At 34.4% G+C, this 19,995-nt stretch overlaps 2 protein-coding genes across 3 annotated transcripts in view; both read left to right on the top strand.

The window, feature by feature from the left end:
- Positions 1–19,995, top strand: part of LOC123702370 (Kv channel-interacting protein 1) — a 98,487-nt gene that overhangs the window by 28,985 nt on the left and 49,507 nt on the right. For both annotated transcript variants that reach the window (XM_045650113.1, XM_045650112.1), the window contains exon 2: positions 16,097–16,416. In XM_045650113.1, the coding sequence (XP_045506069.1) occupies positions 16,261–16,416 (156 nt within the window). In that variant the 5' untranslated portion in view covers positions 16,097–16,260. The remainder of the gene's footprint in view (positions 1–16,096; positions 16,417–19,995) is intronic.
- Positions 1,779–4,031, top strand: LOC123702247. The gene has a single exon (XM_045649940.1). The coding sequence runs from the start codon at positions 1,779–1,781 to the stop codon at positions 4,029–4,031; it is 2,253 nt and encodes a 750-aa protein (XP_045505896.1).

The following is a 19,995-nucleotide window of genomic DNA, read 5'->3' as shown; positions in this document are numbered from 1 at the left end:
TTGATATTTTATTAAATATACCTGTCGCTCAGCAAACATCACTAAATCATATCAAACGGATACATGATACGACCATAGAAACTATCAACGCTATCAAAAACTTAGGTGTCGACGTAGGATCGTGGGATCCATTAATCGTACATTTAATCGCCCAGAAATTGGACTCCGAGACGCATAACGCATATATCAATGCCTTAAAACAGCCTCGAGAATTAGCAACATTAAATGAGTTTTTAACATTTTTGGAGAATAAATTTACATCATTAGAATCATTAAAAAAGAAACCTGAGATCAAGAATTCATATCAACCAATTTATAAGTTAAACAAAAATTACAACAAGCAATCTTTTCCCACAAGTTCGTTTATTTCCCACCAAAATAGCAAACAGGCAGATATTAGTTCGCAGAAACATTATAAATGCGAACTCTGTAAAACCAACGAGCATTGTCTATTTTACTGCAATAAGTTTTTGAATATGACACCACCTACAAGACGCTGCACAGTTACAAGATTAGGTGTGTGCAAAAATTGTCTTTATTCACATCATGGTAAGCCATGTTTTTCTGAAAAAAGATGTGTGAAATGCCATGAGAAGCATAACACCATTTTACACGAGGCGTATGAGATATTAAATCCCAGTTCTTCGAAAACAGCAAGCAAACAGTTTCTGAAACATGAGTCGCCGCAGGTGCAAAGTAATTCACACGTTTCGTTGCAACGTGACATATCAGAGATTCTCTTAGCGACAGCCATATTAAAAGTGAAAGCAAAAGATGGATCATTTATCAAAATGCGTGCTTTAATTGATCAAGGTTCTCAAACCTCACTTATCACAGAACATGCCGCTCAAATTTTAGGACAACCTCGACAACAATGTCGTGGTGTAATATCAGGTATAGGTATCAAGGAGAGCAATTGCAAAGGAGTCATATCAATCACATGTGCATCAATCAATAATAATTTTCAATTTGAAACGGAAGCATACATCATGAAAAACCTAGTTAATAACCTGCCTAATAGCACTTTTTCGAAGCCAAGTTGGCCGTATATCAATAATATCAAATTAGCCGATCCTGACTTCAATGTAAGTCGCCCCGTGGACTTGCTATTGGGGGCAGACATTTATTCATTAATTGTTATGGAAGGGATTTGTAAAGGTAACAATAATATGCCTATAGCACAAAACACACAGCTAGGTTGGATTTTGATAGGTAGCGTGAAAACTTTACAATGTAACGTCGTCATCAATAATTTGGAAGAAATTCAAAAATTTTGGGAAATCGAGGATATCATTGAGGAGTCGCAATTATCAACCGAAGATCAGCAATGTATCAACTACTACAAAAATACAACAACAAGGCGAGAAGACGGCCGTTACGAGGTTCGTCTTCCAATGCACAACAATTTTTCGGAAAAATTAGGTGAATCAAAATTCAAGGCTGTAGCACAATTTAAATCGTTAGAAAAGAGATTTATCAAAAACAATAACATACATACACAATATAAATTATTTATGCAAGATTATCATTCAATGGGTCATATGATACCGGCTTCTAATACGTCTAAGCCGGAGTGTTTCAATACTCATCATTGCGTGCGCACAGATAGCGACGTAAATTCGAAATTTCGAGTTGTATTCAATGCATCATGTAAAACTTCATCAGGATATAGTTTGAATGACCTTATGAAAACAGGCCCGAATCTTCAGCAAGATTTACAGTCTTTAATCATTAAATGGAGACAATATCAATTTGCTTTTACTGCGGACATAGAAAAAATGTTTCGCCAAATTTGGCTACACCCAGACGATCAGAACTTATTAAAAATAGTATGGCGGGACTCTAATTCGGACCCTATTCGTGAATATCAACTCACGACGGTTACTTATGGTACGAAAGCAGCTCCATTCCTAGCTATGATGACCTTAAAACAGCTGGCTAGTGATGAGAGAAATAATTATTTACATAGCTCCGCAATCGAAGTCTTAGAGAACTCATTTTATATGGATGACGTCATACACGGTTGTCATTCCATAGAGGAAGCTAAGAGATTACAAAGCAATTTAATTAAGTTATTGCAATCAAGTGGCTTTAACTTACGTAAGTGGAAATCAAATACTACGGAATTATCACAAAATATAAAAGAATCCAATAACAATTCTAGTGATTTTAATTTTAAACAATCAGAAACAACAAAAACTTTAGGATTAGGGTGGAATCCCGAAGAAGATATTTTTACATTTCATTCGCAACTAGAACCCTTGAAATCATCAAAAATAACAAAAAGAATGCTTTTATCAGATATATCAAAGTTATTCGACCCTATCGGATGGCTATCACCGTTATCAACAAAATTAAAAATTATTTTTCAACAAGTGTGGGCGGCGCATATAGAATGGGATGATCAAATACCAGAAGAAATATATAAGGAATGGATCAAAGTTAGAAATGATATTAGCATGATCAAAGATATAAAATTACCACGCTGGATTCACACCCGTAATTGCGATAGTATTGAGTTACATGGGTTCTGTGACTCGTCTATGAAAGCTTATGCATGTGTTATATATTGCCGTGTAAATAAAGGTGAAGATTCACATAATATAACATTATTGGTTGGAAAAACGAGACTTGTGCCGACTAGCAAGGTCGTTACATTGCCTAGATTAGAACTGAGTGGAGCATTACTTTTATCAAAATTAATGAATAAGGTTAAGGAATGCCTTAAATGTAATGATATCAAAATGTATGGATGGGCTGACAGTACAGTAGTTTTAGGTTGGTTACAAGGGAATGCAGCAAGATGGAAAACGTTCGTGGCAAACAGAGTGCAGCAAATAACAAAGGTCATGCCTCCAGATTGTTGGAGGTATGTCAAATCAGAAGAAAATCCTGCCGACTGTGCAAGTCGAGGTTTATCAGCATCACAATTGAAGGATCATTCTTTGTGGTGGCAAGGCCCCAAGTGGCTATCAACATTTAGTGATAAAACAAAAAAGGTCACATATTCAACAGATCAAGAGTTGAAAGTATCAAAACAAGTTACCGCCACGGTAACAAATCATCAAAATAATTCTATCATAATAGATATATTATCAAAACACAGCACATTCCGTAAGGCTGTGCGAATTGTTGCATGGATGTGTAGATTCACCAACAACAAGAAGAAATATCAAAGTTATTTATCAGTGGAGGAATTGAAACATGCAACATTGCTTATTATCAGAAATATTCAACAGTTATCATTTGAAAAGGAAATATCAGATTTAAGAAGTGGTAATAATATACATAAGAAAAGTAAATTGTGTGAGTTAAATCCTTATATCGATCAACAACAAATCATCAGAGTAGGAGGAAGACTGCGACATGCTTACCTTGACCCTGACATGAAAAATCCTATCATCATACCGAATAACAGTCGTCTCTCGGAATTATTAATTAATGAAGCACACCAATCTACTTATCATGGAGGTGCTAGGCTAACATCATCATATTTAAGGCAGAAGTATTGGATTATGGGTGGCTATAGGGCTGTTAAAAAGATAGTACGGCAGTGTATCAAATGTAGGAGGCATAATCCCAGCAAGCATCATCAAATTATGGGAGATTTACCAGCGGCTAGAGTAAACCCATCAAGACCCTTCTACAATGTGGGAGTCGACTATACAGGTCATGTATTTATCAAATCAAACGCTGGAAGAGGTATCAAGACAACAAAAGGTTACATTGCAGTATTTACTTGTATGGCCACCAAGGCTGTACACCTGGAACTGGTATCAGATTTATCAAGTGCAAGTTTTATATCAGCCCTGCGTAGAATGTCAGCTCGCAGGGGTAAGCCTGGTCACATCTACAGTGATAACGGCACTAATTTTATAGGAGCAAATAAAATATTACAACAAGAATACGATGAAATACTCAAAATATTTAACACACAATTTCAATCAGAGGTGGCGGATATGGGTATAACATGGCATTTTAATGCCCCATCTTGGCCTTCAGCGAGCGGTCTTAGTGAAGCAGCCGTCTAAAGTCTCAAATTTCACCTTAAGAGGGTGGTTGGCGAGCAACGATTAACATACGAGGAATATAGTACAATACTAGCTCAGCTGGAGGCTTGCTTAAATTCAAGGCCACTTTGTGCTTTAACAGAAGACTCAGAGGAGCTCGATTATTTGACACCATCACATTTCCTAGCTAGCGGTCCAGTACTATCAATATTTGAAACAGAAAGAGATCTACGAACAAGATTACATTTAGCACAAAAAATATTTCAAGACATATGGAAGAGGTGGCAACATGAATATTTAACAAATTTATCAACGAGAAGCAAGTGGAGACAATCAAAAGATAATATCAAATTAAATGACATTGTAATCATTCATGACAGCAATCTTCCCGCAGGAAAATGGCCTCTAGGGCGAGTGGTGGAGTTGCATCCTGGTAGTGATGGCTACGTGCGTGTGGTCACATTAAAAACTAAAAATGGATATATCAAAAGACCTATCATAAAATTATCAATTTTACCCGTCCATCAAGAAGAAACAGTATCAAACAATCATACAACCACGAGAAGGACAAATCAAAAATACAATTTTGCAACCGTCGCAACAACAATTCTTCTATTTTTTATGACATTATTTACAAACACAACCGCCTCATATACTATCACTCCGCTACAAAATAATACTAGTTTAGTTTTCGACGACATTGCAAAAATGCATTTAATAGCAGATGACTGGAGACTCATTGTTTACTACGACATGAACCCGTATTGGCATGGCGACATGGCGTCTCGCAAGTATTTAGAATACTTAGAAACCATCTGTGTTAAGATAAAACAACATTCACATTGCGAAGGTGTCATGTATCAATTAAATCACGAGTACTCCGAGCTACAACATTACAATAGATTGTTGCTAGATCAGCGTCTGGACGGGCACGCGCGCAGACGGCGCGGCCTTATCAACGGTGTAGGTTACGTCGCTAATCAGTTGTTTGGGATACTCGATAGTAACTTTGCCGAACAGTACGAGAAAGATATCGAATTAATTAAAGTAAATCAGCGACACATGGCTAGTTTATGGAAAAATCAAACTTCCATTGTAGAAGCGGAATTTAATCTTATCAAAAGAATTGAATCAGTTATGCAAAATCATCATAAAACCGTTACCAAAAAGTTAAATGAAATCGACATTGCAATAGGCGTATTGCAGTCGGAGATGCAAAACAACACCTATATCAGCGAGTTTACGATGACAGCGCTAATCGTTAATAATATTTTAATTAAACTAAAAAGCATTCAAGGTTATCTATTAGAAACTATTACAGATATATTTAATGGGAAATACAACATACACTTTTTAACCCCCAAGCAACTGCAGGAAGAGTTGAACATAATATCATCCCAATTATCAAAAGATTTATCATTACCCACTGACCCCACGAATCCATCAAGTATTTATAAATTGCTAAAGATCAAAGCTAGACTATCAAAAAAGTTCCTTATATTTGAAATATCAATACCTCTAGTTACTAGAGATACATATGATTTACTCAAGGTCATTGCTATACCAAAACAATTTGGAAAAAATATGATCAGTGTAGTACCTATTAACGAATACCTGGCGCTAAATATCAAGAAAGACTCATTCATAATGCTATCAGAGATCGAATTACATGTTTGTGAGAATCAAAACATAGATACAATGTTGTGTCGCATTAACAAGCCTATTTATCATTTTAATAACGAAAAAGATTTATGTAAGAAAGCAGAAAACTCCAACAGCTGTCTAACTGTTGTGAATAAATGCAAGAATATTTTAGTATCAATTAACAATCCCAATAAATACTTTTATTTTTGCTGCAACAGTTGCCAGTACAAGATATTATGTGAACGAAAACTTATGGCCATCCAATTAAATAACACCGGAATCATATCAATTGATCAAAATTGTTTGATAAAATCATCTGAATTTTATATTCAAACTTATAGAAAGAAGAACAATATATTACAAATAACACCTGATATGAACACTTCATTAATATCACCTATCAATAATTTAATAAATTTATCATTAACGGACCTGCCAGCCGATGAGAGTACAAATAATATCACATCAAATATTATCAAGATTGAAGAGCAAATTAACAACATCAAAAATATTGATCCAGACATCGATGGTATATCATATCACGATATTCATCACTATGCGATGATTTATCTCGCCATGGTCACTATGCTGGTGATCGGTGGCATCTTATTCTGGCGGGCAAGGCGGCGAGCACAGGGCTCACCGTCTCAACAACAGCAGCAGGGGTCTCCCGCGCGAGCTAGAGGCTCGCCACTTCAGCAGTCGCCGGTGTCGTCGGTGCGAGCCAGAGGCTCGCCCCTTCAGCGGCCGCTGGGGCCGGTGGCGCGAGCTAAGGGCTCGCCATTGCAGCATCAAGTGTTAGTGAAAAGTGATAGTGAAAGTGCAAAGAGCAAAAAGTGTGATCGGTCCACTTCCCCAGTTAACACTCTATCAATTTTCAATGTATAGTATTCCCCTGTGTTTAGCATTTAAGATCATAATATATTGTTATATCACCATCATTAGATATAAGTTCTTATTGTTTATCACCTTGTTTAGTTTTAGATCATTATCATATTATCATCAATATCATCTTTTTGGCCTGGGAGCATGTACGGGCTAGCCGTACATCCTGACTCAGCGCTTTACACGATCCTATTTCATTACGGTGACAAGAACATCGTCACCCAGTCAGTCTGCGCTCGCGGCTCGTGTAAAGCGCTCGGGGTGTATGTATCAACTATCAATATCATTATCAACTATCAATTAATATCATCAACTATCAAATATCATTAATCATTTATATCATCATTAGTTTAGATTATCAATCAACAATAAAGTAGTGATCAAAAGCTATATCTGGTTTTACATCATCCTATCAAACTATCAATCTATCAACTTATCAAATAAAGGAGTGTATGGGATATCATATCATATCAACTCAGCAGCCCATACAGATAGACAACGAAGTCTCAGTAATAGGGTCCCGTTTTACCGCTTCGGTACGGAACACTAAGGCCGGTTGCAGAGCTTCACCGACCATCAGTGCGTACGTCATACTTGTCATATGTATGGAAATTCATAAAACCGTTCATAGCTAGACCGACCATACGCACGCGTATTTCCATACATATTATGACAAGCGCGACTGACGTACGCACTGATGGTCGGTGAAGCTCTGCAACCGGCCTAAAAAAACATGTTGGTAACACCATCATTGGTTAGATTGACACGATGAAGACACGGTTAGATTGGTTTATTTTAGCTACTTTCATAGCATTATGTCCTATGGAATTCTGCTATGGGGCAGGGCTGCAGATATAGAAACTATATTTATATTACAGAAAAGAGCCATACGCTCTATATTATATAATTTACGTGCTAGGGACTCACTAAGAGATCTCTTTAAGAATACTGGTATCCTCACAGTACCATCACAGTATATATTTAATAATATTTTATATGTACACAAAAACGCAGACTTACACACAAGAGTAGGAGATAGACACCGTTATGGCACAAGGAACCGAAATAAAATTGAAATGCCATTTTACCGGTTAGCTAAAGTTAAAAATTCATTTATGGGCCAAGGTATACTTTTTTACAACAGAATTCCTCATAGTATTAAAGAGTTTAGTAGTGCTAAATTTAAAAATTATGTAAAAAACGTATTAGTTCAGAGAGCCTATTACAGCATTAAGGAATATATGGAAGATAAAAACCCATGGAGGGTTGTCGCGTAAAAACCACAGGACAGTTCTTTGGCATATTATGATATATACGTACAGTTACTTACATATTTTGTAAAATTAAATTGTAATACTCAAATGATTTAAAAGAGCAACTATGGAGTTTCTTGCCGATTCTTCTCCATAGATACTGCTTTCCGAATCGGTGGTAAATGTTAAAAATATGTATTGACGTTTCAAAAGTGCTTCTCGAAGAAATCTAATTGAATAAATAAATGTTTGAGTTTGAGTTTGAGTTTGATTGGCACAACATTTTCCCGCCCAAACATTTCAAAACGAAAAATTCTTCATATTCTCAACTGCAACTAGTGAATTCATTAAAATATTTAAAAAAATGCTGTCAGAGCTGCCGCGTGCTCTCAAAAGCACTCCGGTTAATTAAAATGCATTTAATTATAAATATGGAGATAATTGGAAGTTAAAAAAAGTGCTTGTGCGTATTTAATATTTAGGTATGTAGTTATTTTTTTATATAATAATTAATAATATTTATTGTTTCTGACTATAGATATAAAACAAAGTTGTGTTAGTTACATTACTTATAAGTTACTAGCTAACCGCCCGCGGCTTCGCGCGCTATGTCTAAAACCAAATAAATTATAATATACTAATGTTCTTGAATCACTCTATCTATTAAAAAAAACCGCATCAAAATCCGTTGCGTAGTTTTAAAGATTTAAACATACAAAGGGATTTATGGCGACTTTGTTTTATACTATGTAGGTAGTGACAGATGATAAATTTACACAATAAGAGATCAGAGGATTTTAATAATTTTTTGTTTGAATCTTCACGTGGATTAGGATAAAGGAGAGAAAAACAAAAAAGTCGATGTCCTTTTTCAGCGATTGTCCTCATATTTAACGTTTCCAAAATCTAACGAATAGGGTCAAAACATGATTCATTTTAGACGCTAATTACAATGAAATGTTTCATTCCCACTTATCGCCTACATTGGTAACTTTAATATTAAATTAAAATTATTGCTCAACTCCACTCTTTCTATAATAAGTACATGATATACATGGTATATTTGCAACTGTCTCCCGCACTACAAATGTCAAGTCACGCGAGGTCAAACCTATCGTGATGGACGATAATATCTTCTACGTCACCTATATCGTTGAATCAAATTAATTATTACACTCACATATTATATTATTATGCTTATTTATATAAGCACAGTTTTATTAAGTTGCCCGGTTATATACGTGAAAAATATAGCATTATTACTAAGATTATTACATAGAAATTATGTAGCTTACTGAAGAAAACCTAGATTTAAAATCGGTCACGTAGTATTTGTGTTATACGTTAAACAACAATTAAAATAAAACATCTAATTTTCCTGTTTACAATATAGTAGCTTTCCGCGCAGCAAGGGCGGATCCAGCTTTAGCCTCTTAAGACCATAGGTACACATACGTGCAGGTCTGCATTTGTTGGGGAAAAAAGATGTAATAACGACATCTATTGACATTTTTTAAACTAAAACGTCTTTCTTTAAGCAAGGAGGTTCAAATAAAAGTCACAGATGGCGTATACGGAATCAATAAACTTAAAAATTATTCGTTTGAATTTGACAGATAGATTTTTTTTTCAACCGTTCCTGCTTTTTTTATTGTAAAATCGTTTAAAAATAAAATTACGTAGATTTTAACGAAATAGTGGTGTCTTTCTATTGTCAAATATCTGGAGCAAAGTGTGTAAAAGTAAGTACCAGTTTTTTTGTTTTCTTGTACTAATATTGCCTCGATGTTGTTTTGTTACACATATGTGTACCTCAGTATCTAATACATATATTTTTTTATTGTAGGAGATTTCAGCATGGCGATGAATGACGAAGAAATAGAGAAATTATTGAATGATAGCGATTTTGATTTTTCTGATGATGATGACGACGATGAGTATTTGCCTCCAGAAGACCTTCGAGATCTTCAGCGGCCGGAGGAATCTAACGAAGTCGAAGACGAGAGGCCATCTGAAGAACATACGGAAGAGGTGATTCAGAGTACACCGATGTACAGATGTACAAAGTCCCAGTCCTACTGAGAGAGGAGAAGTCTGCATTGGACCTCCAGCAAAGAAACACCGGTTGGTTGTATCACAACCGATACCAGAAGTTAGGCTAGACAATGTGGGGCACCTGCCTCGTTATGTGGAATCTAAGTTCGCATCTAAATGCAGACATCCCTTTTGTTCTTCACGGTGCCGCACCATGTGCGTAAAGTGTCAAATGTTTTTATGCATATTGAAAAATAACTGCTTTGAAAGTTATCATACTACCAAAAACTGTGGTCCTTAAATCCCGAAGTGCACATATGTGTACCCATTTTTTTTAATGTTCTAATAATAATAATATTAAAAAAACAAATCCTGAGTTTTATTTTAACCTAAAAGAACTCGAAATTAGCATGAAATACTTTCTTACTCATTTCTTTTAGGTCTAGGTTTTAAGAGGTTAGTGCTAGGGGGGGGTCACATAGTCGTGGTCAATTTACAAAAGTTATATTTTGATAATTTAATTGATACGTAGATTAAAAAAAAACGGTCAAGTGCGAGTCGGATTCGCGGACCAAGAGTTCCGTACAAACATTTTTAATTTTAAATTTATGCTTTTTGCAGATTCTGTGTTCACGGGAAGTACCCTGTAGGTTTTGATTCCTAGCGACACTTGAGAATGTTGATAAGCATAAAATGTATGTTTTAGCATATTTTCCTCCATCTGTGCTGACATTGCTTTTAAGTTTTAACCAAATTTCAAGACTCTGTGTTCACGGAAAGTTGTACAATATAGATTTTGATTCCCTTGCGATAATGTCGAAATTTGCGATAATTTGCAGCATAAACGGCTGTATCTTTTGATTGCGTTGGCTTATAAGTTTGATTTTTTCACAGCTTTAAGGAAACTTAGATTTGAGTATTTGGTATAAATTTCAGATTGATACCTCCACGCGTTCCTGAGAAAAAGGGTCAAAGACAGACAAACTTGAAAATTGTTCAAGATAATATATTTTTTTATATGATATAATTAAAAAATATATATTTTTAGCAATTATTCCTGTATCTTTACTATAAGATGTTGCCAATGTTGCTTTGTAACGAATTTCAAGATTCTGAGTTTACGGAAAGTAGGTTTTGAGTTTTGATTCCCTTGCGAATGTCGAAATTTGCGAAATTTTTCGGCATTTACGGCTGTATCTTCTGATTCGTTGACATAGAAGTTTGATTTTATTATAGCTTAGGTATCATAGACTTGAGTTTTTGGCATGAATATCAATTTAATACAATATGTTAGCGTTCATGACTAATAGGGTTGCAACTTTGTAAGTTTAAAATTTTTTGAAATACATATTTTTTTATACAGGGTTATTTGTAAAACACCGGCAACCTCGCAGGACAAGATAGCTAAAATCATAAGTAACAACATTTATTCTACGACTTTTGGCATAACGCAATAAATTATTTTTAAATGATTTTTTTAAGCTTTTATTGCACTCTCCTAACATTTGTAAGTCTATGTTCTATTCATTATCGAAAATACGACGCGACGCCCCCTTTCCCCTCCCGTTCGCTTCTTGTTTACGTAATTTTTGGAATGCGCGTAGAGTTTATAATATTCAAACGGAAAATTAAATGAATATTTATTTTTGTATGAAAATAAAATCTAACAAATTAACAAAAGTCGTAGAACAAATGTTGTTACTTATGATGTTAGCTATCTTGTCCTGCGAGGTTGCTGGTGTTTTATAAGTAACCCTGTATAATCTAAGTAAAAATTCATGTTTTTCGCAATTAGTAAACAAAAGTCGTTTTCTCTGTGCCTATGTCCCTTTGTATGATTAAATCTTTAAAACTACGTAACTAATTTTTATGCGGTTTTTTTAAAGATAGAGTGATTCAAGAGGAATAGTATATAATTTATAAGGTTTTAGACAAAGCGGGCGAAGCCGCGGGCGGTAATCTAGTCCGCGTTATAAGATGTTACATTGTACTACATTTCATGACTCGGTGTACTCGGGAACTACCCTGTAGGTTTTGATTTCCTAGGGAGTGTCGAATTTTGCGAAAAATTTCAGCATTTACAGCTGCATCTTTTGATTGCGTTGGCATAAACGTTTGAATTTTTCACAGCATCAAGGGACCGTAAACCGTAGGATTTCGACATTAGCAAGGGAATAAATACCTGCACACTGTCCCGTAAACACAGAGTCTTGAAATTGAGTAAAAAGTATCGTCTTATAGCACAGATGTAGGAATAGCTGCAAAAACCTTAATTATTTAATTAAATTAAATAAAAATATATTTTTTTAAATAATTTTCAACTTACAATCCCTTTACTCATGAACGTCTACATGTATCAAGTTGATATTCACATCAGAACTCAGGTCTATAATAACTTAAAACTGTTATTTAATTCAAATTCTATGTCAATTGTCAACGCAATCAGAAGAAAAAGTAATTAGAGCCGCATATTCTGTAACTCGCAACTACTTGCAAGGGAATCACAACCTACAAGGTACTTCCCGTGAATACAGAGTTTTGAAATTTGGTTAAAAGCAACGACTTATAGCACAGATAAAGAAAAAAATCCTTTAAACAAAATTGTAAGATACAACCTATTAAAAAAATAGGTTTGCTCGGAGCCCTCGGTGCGCGAGTCCGACTCACACTTAGCCGATGTTATGTCGTAATTTTCTTTTGTTTATTTAAAAAAAAATGTTTTTTTATGTCTTCTCCACGAACTGGTATATTTCTATATATTTGAGGTTTTGTGTGAAAAGTGTGGAAAAATTGTAGTAAAAAAATTAATTAGTACCTACAACTTTACACTTTATTCCGCAGTTAGGTATAGAAGAGGTCTTTCAAAAATCGATAAACCTGTTTGAATTGAATCACGATCCTAATTTTCCTCTAATTTTTGCTATATTCTCTACCGTTTGTAATTGATTTCATTGTTCTATCACAGACTAATAATAATTACTTTAAGTAATTTGTAAATTTAAAAAAGATAATATTAAATTAGTGGTCCACGTAGTTCTTGGACCTAGCCCAGGGGGGGGTCATGACCCCATGACCCCCTCCTGGATCCGCGCTTGTCGCGCAGATTCACCCGCTTTGTCTAAAACCTAATAAATTATATACTAAAACCTTCCTCTTGAATCACTCTCTATCTATTTAAAAAAACGCATCAAAATCCGTTGCGTATTTTTAAAGATTTAAGCATACATAGGGATAGAGAAAGCGTCTTTGTTTTATACTATGTAACTAGTGTAACCTTAGTTAAATACAATATATTTTAAGTACCTTTCTCTCGAGATATTAATGAGCGCTTAAAAACAGCGATACATCGAGTATTTATCTTAAAAACTATTTGATGCTGAAACATTTAAATGCACTTATGAAGCATTTAAACTGCTTTTTATCGATACTTTTGTGGTTTCTTTTTTTTTTTTTTGTTTCGATCGCTATTCAAGTTTAAATATTAGTGACTAGATTTCCGCCCGCGGCTTGGCTCGCGTTTTCAAAGGAAAACCCACATAGTTCCCGTTCCCGTGGGATTTCCGGGATAAAACCTATCCTATGTGTTAATCCAAGTTACCCTCTATACGTGTGCTAAATTTCATTGTAATCTGTTCAGTAGTATTTGCGTGAAAGAGTAACAAACATACACTCATCCTCACAAACTTTCGCATATTTATAATATTAGTAATATTTAAAACTTTTATACAATAAATAATGTTTTATCGTCTTGTACTAGAATAACTAAATTTGAATGATTTGGCTTAGCCGTTCTATTGAATGGCCATTGGTTAAACAACGTCGTTTCATAAAGAGGCTAGCCTCTCTATGCTCGGCACACACGCTCTTTTTTGTTGAAATAGGTGCAGATGTTTTAGAGATTTACTGGATGAAATAGACAGATGTACAAAATAAATTGTATGCATTTTAGTATTGTAGGTAGGTTAAATAAGTGTAGAGTGAGTATAGTTCCATCAAAATCTTTATAGCCCTTGAATGATTAACAAATTTTTTCAATTTTATTTGAGAGCGATAATCTTATTAAAATTCATTCCTTTATATTAAAGTTCATTTAAGTTTGAAAATTTTATCCAAGGTTATCCAAGTTAGATCTTTAAAAGATCTCTTTCGATAAAATACGGTCGTTTATTCTACCGTTACCCTAATAGGCCGAGAGCTCACTGTAAAAAGATATTTATTTTTAATTTTATAATTGGTTACGTATAAATCTATACTAATATTATAAAGCTGAAGAGTTTGTTTGTTTGAACGCGCTTATTCCGGGAACTACTGGTCCGATTTGAATAATTGTTGCGGTGTAAAAATAAGCGAACGTAACACGTCCTATTTCTTCGGATCATGAGTGAAACATTAAAAACATTCTCGTCTGAAAATAAACAGTTTTACTAAATACGGGATTTGGAAACTACATTCCAATTCTATTCATATTTAATCTGTTAGTTTATGTCATTGTGTATGTCGAAAAAAGAGTAAAGGAGAAAAGAACGTAACGCAAAAGTATGCATCGATGTTTTATATTACACTAGCTGTGCTCCGCGGATTTACCTGCAGTGCTTCGCTCCTGTTGGTCTTAGTGAGATGATATTATTATAGCCTATAGTCTTCATCGATAAATGGGTTAGGTATCTAACACCGAAATAATTTTTCAAATCGGATCAGTAGTTCCCGAGATGAGCGCGTTCAAACAAACAAACTCTTCAGCTTTATAATCTTAGTATAGATATTTAGGACAATCTACGAATAACTAAAACAATTAAAGTGATGAATATGTCGTAAAACTGAGGAAACACCGCAAATTTGAGTGTAAAATGCACATAAAAGATATTAATGTTTGAATTTGTTTATGGCGCTGTATGCCAAGAAATCTTACTTTTAGATTGGCTTTAAAATAAAATCTATACTTACTTATATTATAAAGCTGAAGAGTTTGTTTGTTTGAACGCGTAATCTCAGGAACAGCTTAGCAATTAGCATTTATTACTCAAATATGTATTGAAGCTGTGATACAGTTTTGTTTTATTGGAAAGGAATGCCGTATTAACAAATACATAGTCAATGGAAATGTTATATTTTTTTAAGCCGGCCGGCGGGTGTTTCTGAGAGCTTGCCATTTTATTTGATAAATATTTTAATATTTATTATTGTTATTGAAGTTTGTGACCCTTGTCCTGTGGCCGCCATCTTGGAAAAGGGATTTAACGTTTCCCGCTTTCGTTAGAAGCAATACTACAGATAACTCTTTGATTATATAGGTAATCAAAGAGATAACTGCGTTAAAAACAACCGACTTCAAACTTGCACTTGCAACATTTACAAATACAGACAAACATGCTCATAAAATAAAAACTACTGGGCCTATCCGAATAAAATTTTTATGGGACCAATTCGACACCATCCCGCATCGAACAAAAAAAGAATCACGTAAATCGGTTCAGAAACCTCGGATTAATCGGTGTACATACATAAAAAAAACATACCGGCCGAATTGATAACCTCCTCTTTTTTTTGAAGTCGGTTAAAAATTTGACATTATTTGTAACAAATTGAAAGCAGATTTTTATAAGTCTATGCTGATTAACTTACGAACTCGAAAAATATGTATTACTAGTTTCTTATTCGCGCATTTTGTTATTCCACATACAGTACAAAAATAAGAGATGAAAATAATCAAAGAGAAGCGGATACAATACAATAAACAGTCGTGCTAATTCAATTGGTCATCGATTCCCGACAAAATTGGCGCGACGCCATCTTTTTGTATGAAACTTTTACAGTTTTTACGCTTCATTTTTCATTCAAAGATATTGTGATAGCTGTTGACTTTGATAATAAATAGTTGTTGTTATTGATAGAAGGCGGTTGATATTGTTTTTTCTACATTTTATTAGATAAATTTGAACTTTATATTTGATTGTTTCCTTTATGTTTACGTTTCAAATGAAATACCTAATAGTTAGTATTTGATGCTATAATATTGACAAAAAAGATCGTGTGTGCCGAGCACACGTGTCAGAAGTGAAACTTCTTTGGCAAGATTCAAAATTCGCTTTACTTCATGACGTGACGGTATTGCATTGACGCGATTTTGACATTTTATTTTCAACGCGCCTAAAGAAGTTTAAGTTCAAAAATTTATTAACTATTTAAAATGTTTTTAAAATACTAAATACAGATGTCATTTTACCCTTATAAAAAACAACTTGATCTAATAAAAAATATCTATTGTTTCAGATTCAATTTCGACGAATAGAACTTCAATATAGCAACCATAAAACGTCATCTGTCATTGCAATGTCACAATGTGCACAGATTAAACAGTGCCACAGATCCAAGTGCAGACATGCCATAGACTAAAAAGTTGTAGTGTAGTGATGTGCTAAAGTTAAGTTTCTATAATGGCAACGCCCCCGGAGTCTCCTGTGGAGGAACATGCGTATGAATTGGAACCGAACCGAGCGCCGAAACCGATACCTGTGGCTTTGGAAGAATTGTGTAGGCAAACTAAGTTTTCTAAACAGGAAATTCGAGTCATGTACAGAGGATTTAAAACGGTGAGTGAACATTTGAATTTGTGTTCTAGTAGTGCATTAGATTATAATATAAAATAGAATAAACTGCATACTTAATGCATTTTTTAAGCAAATTTTATGAGATAAGCTAGTAAAAATCACTATTAAATTTTATAAAATCCCCAAGAAATAAAAAAAATATTAGTTCGTTACACCGAGGCTTAACAATTTTTATCCTTCATTCATCGGAACTGATTAATCACTACACAATATAAAACAAAGTCGCTTTCTCTATCCCTATGTATGCTTAAATCTTTAAAATTACGCAACGGATTTTGATGCGGTTTTTTTTAATAGATAGAGTGATTCAAGAGGAAGGTTTAAGTATATTTAATTTATTAGGTTTTAGACAAAGCGGGCGAAGCCGCGGGCAGAAAGCTAGTACAGTAGTACATTATAAATTACGTATACAAATATTATTTTAGCATAACAGTCGCAACAGAAAGGTCGCTTTACAGATAATAATTATCAGTTATGAACATGGAGTAGGTACAATCACAACATTAGTTCCGATGCTGTTTCCCTCTCAGCTCTTCCAAGCTCCATTTATAAACGACTAGTGGTCCGCCCCGGCTTCGCCCGTGGTACATATTTCGCAATAAAAAGTAGTCTATGTCGAATATCGAATATGGGTATCGACAGGGCCGGACCGTGAACTTGTGGGGCCCTGGGCTGAAACTACCCAGGGGCCTTTTTTTGGAAATGTTCATATTTTCTTAATACCTACTTACTTTCGCAATTTTGTTATTTTAACATAATCAAATTTGATTTTAAATCGTTTCATTAGTTCAGGAGTCTATCGCGGACAAACAAAGTGACAAAAAAGTGAACTTATAATATACACGGTTGAAATGTCGATGAAGTGATGCTGTGACCGCGCGCTCTCCACCCTCTATCTCGAAAACGGTTCACCATATACAAAATTTTTTAAATAAAATTTGTGGAGAATTTTATATTCTACAATATTGATAATAAATACAAATAGCAAAAAACCCATAAGAAATGAGATATTTTTTTGTGACCTTGTAGTTCCTTACACCCTTTTTTTTATAGTGGGGAAATCTTCCAAAGATACCCACTGCCCCCGGGGAAGGAGCCATGGGTTATGTCGGATTCCTACCGACTAAAACCCCACTGTGTTCCGTCGAGCCGCTTTAATGATGGGGCCGCGGGTATTGGTTGGAATTCTTCCGCGACAGTTCCTTACACCCTAACATATGTAGATTTTGAGATAACTTTTAGGGTGTCAATATACAAGTATTTACAGACTTACTGCTGGGTGTCTCGAATTCCAAGATTCTTACCTAATTTAACCTTACATGGGCCATAACTCGTTCGGGCTCGTACATAAGAGTTAAAACACTTCTTAATAACCGAATAACGCATTTCGTTAAAAAATCACAAATGTTTATAAGTATATAAATTTTTAATAGTACGTTGATAGTTATAATAAATCTGTATTAATAAAAAAAAAGTATTTGAATAAACGAGTACAAATAAATATTAATTTATCGAGAAAAACAAGTTTTTTCGAAACGGTTTGGTAAAAAAACATGGCTTTAAAATAAGCCTATATGTATATATACAGTGGTGGACGTTTAATTAGAAACAGTAACACAATGAAGTAGTCATCAAGTTTATTTAACATTTGTGTATTAACGTATTAGAGATAAAGCACTATTTCGTATGTAATAGAACACCCGTTTATCTAGTTTTATAATAAATTGCATAATTTTAATCAAACGTTAGCTTAAATTAATAAAATTAAACAACTTTAAGTGCAGTCTGATTTCCGAGTATTTTCAGTCTGGACAACAAATTAGAAATAGCATGGTTCGAGTGTTCTAAAGTCAAAACCTATTAAAATGTCGTTAATATTTTTTTCTTCTACAAATATTTGCACAATTTTTTAAACATTCTATCTAAAAGTTTCTGAAAATTAATTAACTTTGCAGCAAAAATGGATAAAAGTGAGATAGGTGACCCATCAACAAGAAAAATAATTTTAAGTTTACATTTTGACAAAAACTGGAGTGACACGAAAATTGCAATTCAGTTAGAGTGTTCGATAAAAAGATATTCAATGCTATAATTTATTTCAAAGAGCATGGGCACTTCTGATTAAGTGCCTAGAAAAGCTCGACCATGAAAAACTACTGCTCGCGAGGATAGGCAAATTTTTCTTCTTGCAAAGATGGATCCATTTAAGGGTTCCCATTCTATTAGGAAATATGTTTTTGCAAACGTGTGACAATCTCATACAATCTAAGCCACGACGTTGTAAAGCCGTTGTTGTCTACAAAGATTATAACAATCTAAAAACAACCCCATACTATAATGTTTCCTCCGCTATGCTTAACTGTTTATTTATTAACTAAGATATGGTTAACTGGACGACGCGCGTATCCTTTACCATCAGAATTGATTAAATTAATTTGTTTCGTCCCAAAATAAAACTTTTTCACTGGCGGACTGTCCACAAGCAATATTTCTTAGTAAATGCAAATCGTCGTTCCCTGTACTGCCTAATAAGAAGCTGTACTTTCATGGCGTCTCTCACAATTTTACTTCTTTTATTTAATAATGGATAAAAGTGAGATTTGTGACCCATCAACAAGAAAAATACTCTTAAGTTTACATTTTGACAAAAGCTGGAGTTACAAGAAAATTGCAAATCATTTAGTGTTCGATAAAAAGATATTCAATGTTATAGTCTATTTCAAAAAGCATGGTACTTCTGATCAAGTGTCTAGAAAAGCTTGACCATGAAAAATCACTGCTCACGAGGATAGGCAAATGATTCTTTTGGCAAAGATGGATCCATTTAAAAGCTCAAATTCTATTATAAAATTAGGTTTTTCCGAAGATGAACCACGCCATTGTGTCGATGAGATCGATTTGCAGGTGGTAAGTCGAGGCAAAATTGTTTGTGAAAGTGGCCAGGAAAGTACAGCTTCTTATTAGGCAGTACAGGGAATGACGATATGCATTTACTAAGAAATATTGCTTGTGGACAGTCCGCCAGTGAAAAAGTTTTATTTTGGGACGAAACAAATTAATTTAATCATTTCTGATGGCAAAGGATACGCGCGTCGTCCAGTTAACCAAACCTTAGTTAATAAATAAACAGTTAAGCATAGCGGAGGAAACATTATAGTATGGGGTTGTTTTTAGATTGTTATAATCTTTGTAGACAACAACGGCTTTACAACGTCGTGGCTTAGATTGTATGAGATTGTCACACGTTTGCACAAACATATTTCCTAATAGAATGGGAACCCTTAAATGGATCCATCTTTGCAAGAAGAAAAATTTGCCTATCCTCGCGAGCAGTAGTTTTTCATGGTCGAGCTTTTCTAGGCACTTAATCAGAAGTACCCATGCTCTTTGAAATAAATTATAGCATTGAATATCTTTTTATCGAACACTCTAAATGAATTGCAATTTTCGTGTCACTCCAGTTTTTGTCAAAATGTAAACTTAAAATTATTTTTCTTGTTGATGGGTCACAAATCTTACTTTTATCCATTTTGGTGCAAAGTTAATTAATTTTCAGAAACT

The sequence above is a fragment of the Colias croceus genome, chromosome 23 (assembly GCF_905220415.1).
Source record: "Colias croceus chromosome 23, ilColCroc2.1".
NCBI lineage: Eukaryota > Metazoa > Arthropoda > Insecta > Lepidoptera > Pieridae > Colias > Colias croceus.
This window is presented reverse-complemented; position numbering and strand designations above follow the sequence as displayed.